The sequence below is a fragment of the Physcomitrium patens genome, chromosome 7 (assembly GCF_059467195.1).
Source record: "Physcomitrium patens ecotype Gransden chromosome 7, ASM5946719v1, whole genome shotgun sequence".
In the NCBI taxonomy this organism is placed as follows: domain Eukaryota; kingdom Viridiplantae; phylum Streptophyta; class Bryopsida; order Funariales; family Funariaceae; genus Physcomitrium; species Physcomitrium patens.
The window spans coordinates 8,780,537-8,787,057 of NC_143416.1; the positions used below are offsets into that span (position 1 = coordinate 8,780,537).

General features: G+C 34.9%; 1 protein-coding gene across 2 annotated transcripts; it reads right to left on the minus strand.

Annotated features, from left to right (window-relative positions):
- Window positions 1–4,267: 4,267 nt before the first annotated feature.
- Window positions 4,268–6,217, minus strand: LOC112285001 (protein LSD1). Of its 2 annotated transcripts, XM_024525430.3 has the most exons (2): window positions 4,778–6,217; window positions 4,268–4,670 (listed from the first exon to the last, which is right to left on the minus strand). In XM_024525430.3, exons 1-2 carry the CDS (start codon window positions 5,291–5,293, stop codon window positions 4,653–4,655), a joined length of 534 nt encoding a protein of 177 aa, XP_024381198.1. In that variant the 5' UTR covers window positions 5,294–6,217; the 3' UTR covers window positions 4,268–4,652. The 2 variants fall into 2 exon arrangements, with proteins under 2 accessions (XP_024381198.1, XP_090108018.1); XM_090251892.1 differs by having other exon boundaries at window positions 4,597–6,206.
- Between the last annotated feature and the right edge of the window lie 304 nt (window positions 6,218–6,521).

Below are 6,521 nucleotides of genomic sequence, written 5' to 3' on the forward strand. Positions count from 1 at the left end.
ACAACTAGTATTATATTTTGTATTAAAAGAGAGAATGAGGTATAAATAGATAAATTATAAATGTTTTTAAATAATTATTACTTTTTATTGAAATTTTATAATTTAAAGTATATCTTCTAACATTATTTTTTAAAATTAAAATTTTAATATTACACATCCTACTAATTTAGACTTGGCATAAATAAGCATCATTAGAATTTAGGATCTTTTATATTTTTCTTTTCTTTTCTTTAGAATTTCACCATCATAGATGTAGCTATTGCATTGTATATAAAATGTGTGAAAGAAAATATAAACAAAGCTTGTGTGAAACACACATGTAATTGAGTTAGAGATTATGGTACAAAAAAGAATCTTCCTGTTTATTTGATAGAAGAAAACACAGTGATTGCAACATATAATATTTTCAAACTCTAAGATTGTCTTCATGCAATCAAATATTTTCTAAAAGAGTTACTACCTAACAACTTTTTTATGAGTTATGGAGGGTTCTTTATTTGCACAAGGCCGTGTAAAGTCACAATGGATGAAGCTAATAAGACCAATAAAGTCAATAAATTACAAAAACTATTATAATTGAATATTTTATAGAGCAAAGAATAGAAGAATCTAGATTCAAATGCAAGAAAGTCAATCTCAAATAAGTAATAGTATGTAATATTTATATATTTATTTTTTTAGCATACAAACATAGATTGCACTTAAAAAATTATTAGAAAAATATTTATTATCTTAAAACTTTGCTTATATTTTTGACAAAATTTTAAATCACAATGTCATCTTATATATTGTCTTGTTTAAAAAATATATTAGGCACTTGGTTGTGGAGTATGAACTTATAATTTTTAACTAAATAAGAAGCTAAAATATTAGCATCTTTAGATAAAAGTAAATAGTAGATTCTAGCAAAAATTACCTAAAAAATTAGATATTGATACTTGAAGATGGCCGGTTATGAACATGGATTGAAATTTCACTTTGAAACACAAATTTTTGTATATACGGCAATTCCAAGATTCTTTATTAATTGGAAATAAAGTTTAAAGAAGAGACTTTTTAGGATTTGATGAAACATTAATTTTGAATGATTTATATTTTTTTGGATTTTTGAGAGCTTTTCAAAGTAAGAGGTATTTTAAGTGGTTTGGATTTTTGAGAAATTAAACAAAGTATATATGTTTGAGACTTTTGTGAGCACTTTAGCATATTGACAAATGAAAATTTGTAGATTTTCAAGTCTACTTGTCTTAAATATTTTTTATAAATATAAACTCAATTAAACAATTAAATCAAAGGTTATTGAAATCTAAATTGGTTAGATTCTTTGAATTTGAATTTCAAGGATTACTAAAGATTTCATTGATCTTTAAGTGATTTTTCAATTGAATTGAAGTAAATTTTTGTGAAGGAGTTTTGAGCTCATTTTTAATAATTTTGCCAAATTTGATTGTAAGTGAACAATTCAATAAGAAGTTATTGCTGCTAGAATATCTTTTTCTCCCAATGAGTAAGTTGAATATCTCTTTAAATTTTGTTTTGCTTATTTTAACAATCAAAGTGCAATGTGTATAAAGTTTTAAGTAAAATCAATGGTTTAATCAATAGTTATTGAGATTATACAACTCCATCTACAAGGAATTTTCATTCTCTAGAGCCCAAATAAACAAGTTATTAACTAATATGTTGATGACTTAACAATCAGTATTTATGAAGAGGAAGAAAATATTCATTGTTTTAGTGAATGTTATCAAACAATCATATTTGGCTATAGAACTTGAAATAAATTGGTCCAAATTTTATGCATATTGGCAATTTAAAAAATTTGACAAACTAGCATGATTAAATCAATTTGATTTGGCATAGACTTCTAATATTAGTATTAATAAATATTTTAGAACTTTCTTTGATATCTTATTAAAGATACATGATGTTGATAAAAAAATTATCTATAAAATAATATAAGAATTAAATTATTAATATTTTATTAAAATCAATGTGGTTGATTAAGCCATCATTGCAAATAAAAATGTACTATATATCTGATATTTTTATGCATATAATTTGGCTTTTTGAAGGCTATTCAAAAAATCAAATAAATCATTATAAATATTTTATAGAAAAATACTACTTTCTTTATTCACTCCAAAGTAGCTTAGGATGTTTGTTATAAAACTTGTAAAGAAAGAGATTTAGGCATCATTGAGCCAAAAGATGCCACCAAAGCTCTCTTATCCATATTGATGTTACTAACTCTTCAACTTAGCTAAGAAAATATTCAATAGCTTCTTAGATTTCAAATAATCAATATTAAATTCATGGCTTATGGAAATTGGAAATTAGATTTGGTTTAATCACTTATTACAAAATATTAATAGAAAATTGGTTCTAAGATCTAAAAATAAAAATAAAAATGAAGATACATATGTACAAGATATATATGTATAAGATCTATTATATTCTTAGGTAATTGGTAAAAGAACTTATGACATACTTTGCCAAACTTGGCAAAAAAGGTACTTCAAATCGATAGTTCTTCTATTAATTTTGTGGTACAAAAATCAAGTATTCTTCTTAGTCAAGACTTTGTATTTAATTGAAAAGACATTTAGTACAATCCTTGTTCTTGTAAAGATGTTATGTTTATTTGGCATATATGGCTTATTTGGCTCAGTGTAGTAGTTAATAATTAAAGGAGTAAAATCAATCCTACTATTGTTATTTAATGTGCTGTATGTCAATTCTAAATGCTTGAATCTATTCTCCATGAATTTTGGAAGTATCATCAAGTCCATTATATTTGGGATTGGGCTACTTCTCTTCTTTATAAATTAACATTCAATTCCTAGAATTGATGCTCTTAGGAATCTTTCACTTGGTAGCAAGGTATTTTTACAAAACTTTTTTCCTTAGATTAAAGTCTATTTGCAAGACATAGTCCTTATTAAGAAGACTTTGTTTATGGACTATTTTGTTTATGGATTTGGACAAACAGATTTAACTTTGAAATGAAGTATGGATTGCACTCTTTACTAAAAACATAGTTTGGAAGGACTTAATCAAATATGGACAAATTTATTGGAAAATTGTCAAAAAGTATTTAGAAAAATATTTGCAACAAGATTCTTACCTACTCAAGAAGTAGAATAATTCTTAAATAGCTAAACATATATTAGGTTCTTGAATTAACAAAGCAATTAAATAGAAATCTATAATACCTTAATATTGTGTGATCATATACAAAAGTAGAATTGAACTGAACTTAAAAGTTGTCACATATTCTTAACTTTGTCTTTGAATATAAATAATTAAGTAGTCTATAACATTTTTAATAATCTATTAACTCATTTATGTGTCAAAAAATAACAATACTTGTAATAATATGATCACACTTGTTGGTTTTAAAGGTTATATAATACTTGTAATAATATAATCATATAACCTTTAAAACCAACAATATAAATGCTATACAATTGCCAGCATAATGAATATGATTATACAATAAAAATAAAATTTAGAACTAAAATGCAAGTCTATGTTAAGATTGGAACATAAAATAACAAAATGTAAGAAATGACACATTTTTCATACAGTTGCCTTTTGCATGCATCTATACTCACAAGTGATAATCACTATTTAAAAATAAAATAGAAAAATAAAAAATAATAATAAACTTTAAACTACAGTCTTGAAATTTGGATTTCTATTTGATCTTTTATTTGCAAGAACTTAGTATGGCATGAGTTTCACATAAGTGATCCCGCCAAAATTAAAAATAAATCACTAGAAAGTAACGTATTCTCCATGGGAAGTAACCGTATTGTCATCACGAAAATGTCTGCAAATAACAGCTGTTTTAGAACTAAGAACTCCAATCTCAACTTGTCATAGATTAAGTAAATCAAACCTAACATCAATGCTACAGACACCAGAAAATATCGGACGCAAGTATCGTCACAAAAAATACAAAACAGAAGTGTCCTCAGGTCTACAGGGATATGCCTCGCACACTCCGTTTTAGGCGGGTCACCTCAACAGCAAGATCAAATCTCATTCCTCTTGAAAACAACGCATGTTACAAAATCGAATAAGTCAACAACACATCGGTATCATGCCTAATATTGCGTTAAAGATGCCTAAAACCATGTGCTTGATTCCAGAAAACCACCACCAAATGCAACAGCAATATTAAGAGGAGAACCATATCGACCCAGAGACACAAGGAAGTCTAGGTTGGGGGACGAGAAGGTGTGAGTGTCGCAGACTGCAGTTGGGGGCAATTAACGTGAAACTTCACTGATTCAAATGCACAAATTGAACCTCCTACACACCTACATTCTAAACCCACCGCTTTGCATACACCAGCACCCTGGTACAAGCCCGCTCAGCTTACAATTTCGAGTATTTCTAGGCAGTAAAATGACGCTGCTCGGTGTGTCACTGCTTCATCCTTGCGAAGAGTATCTAGATGCCGGTAGTCATCCTATACCAACATCTACCTGCGTCTACCAACATCTCAAATTCGCCGTTGCGTTCAGTGTCCTTCCCGTTTCTAGGATTCCTCCGCCCTCATTCAAAGCGATTCAAGCCACCGCTCCGAACACCTTCCTTCAGGTTCGTCACCGATCACCACCACCCTGTGCTGCTAGCTTGCCTTACCCTACACTTTGTACCTGGTTCCGATCACAAGCCAATCACCACTGCAAACATGAGATCAAACAATCGCCGGCTAGCATTGTTACCTCCGATCAGTGGACACACCCACAGCCATATTGCTCACCAGCTTCCCGCTCTCGTCCATCGTCATGGGGTTCTCCACCACCACTGTTTGCGTGTGCGATGAGGTGGGTGCAGGAGCAGGGCCCCCGGCGGCCTGCGGAGGTCTAGGCTGTTGCGATGGCAGCGGCACTCGCACGTTGAGCATCGTAATGGATGTCACAAACTGGCACAACGCACATTTCACACTCTGGGCACCGTACGCGTACATCAGCGTCATACCGCACCCTCCACAATTGATGTGCGCCACCTGGGGGGCTTCCATCGCCAGGTTCACGGTGTGGCAGCACGAGCACTGCACGCTGGTGGCGCCACGCATGTACATCAACAGAGTCCGGCATCCACCGCAAACCAGCTGCGCCATCTCAGTGCCGTGGGGCGGCACTTGCGTTACGGAGCTGCAGAGCGCGCAGCGGACGTTGCTGGCCCCTTGGGGATACACGAGGAGGGTGCGGCACCCGCTGCATATCAGCTGACCATGTTGTGGTTGCCCCCCTTGCATCGGTGGATATGGCATCATCCAATTGTGCCTCAGTATAGTATCGTCTCAATCACCCCTCTCGTGACACTTTGATACAAGCCCAACCACACCCTACACCAAAATCCCAGAATCAAGCTTCAAAACTCTCGATTGAAGCTGACCACTACTGAACCCAAAGGCGATGAGTAATTCGCAAGTGTCGATTCCTGATCCGACGATACTTGCGCCTCCAATTTCACCGACCCAAACTGAATCAAACTCCACTGAGATCTCGCACCCTATCACAAACTTGTTTCCCTGGGGTATCTGGCGAGACTAACATATTAAGGCGGAAATCCACTCCATCACTTCAGAAAACCGCGACGACTTTACCCAAAATTCACATCCGAAGCCAGTAATCCCCAACTTCTCCGCAAACACGTGCGGCCCTCAAGGCACTAAAGAGATCACGTCAATCAACCGTGCGCCACTAACCACGACCAAACCCTCGAACACTCCACAAACTCCTCCTCTATCACCACAAATCAAACCGCGTGTCAGCCCTCTAGACAATCCGCACCCACATCAACCTCCACTCAACTGACCGCAAACCCAGGCACTCCACCTCTTCCACCAGTGGAAAAAAAGTGGACAGTGTCGGGCAAGAAGGGTCCCAGGACACACTGAGGAAATATGAAAACCACGAAACTACAGTCCCAATGACACTACAACGCCAACAAGAAACCACAAAAAAGCCCAACGATTATCACTAAATCGTCGCTAACCCAATGCCAACGTAACGCAGCTGTCGCTAACCACAAATTGACCGGCCCCTCCCCCTGCCCTCGATCGACCCTCTTCCGGAACCCCCGAGGACACTGTTTCAACTCCGATTTGAATACCGATTAGCTGCGCAAATCACTTTCATTTCGTCGCCGTGAACACCCTCGCAGGCAGCACGCACAGTTGCGGCAGCTACATGCCCCGAAATGGCAAACGACGAGACGCTGATGGACGTGGTTGGCACTAAGTTTAGCCCCCCGCGCGCAAGTAAATCTCTGGTGGTGGATGTCAATCCTCTCGCCTGCCTGCCTATGAATGAGATTGGGAGCAACCCCACATCGTGTACAACCACCCACAGAAATAATAACAACACTAACTAGAGAATTTACAAAAGACACACACTCAAAGGAAAAAATAAACAAATAACAATTTATGTATAATAGAAATAATCATAATCATAATAATAATAGGAAAAAGAAGGAGAAGAAGAAAACAAAAACGAGGA

What these genes read in the sequence shown, in the direction of transcription:
- LOC112285001 (XM_090251892.1), bottom strand. Translation starts at nt 5,293, where the DNA reads ATGATGCCATATCCACCGATGCAAGGGGGGCAACCACAACATGGTCAG.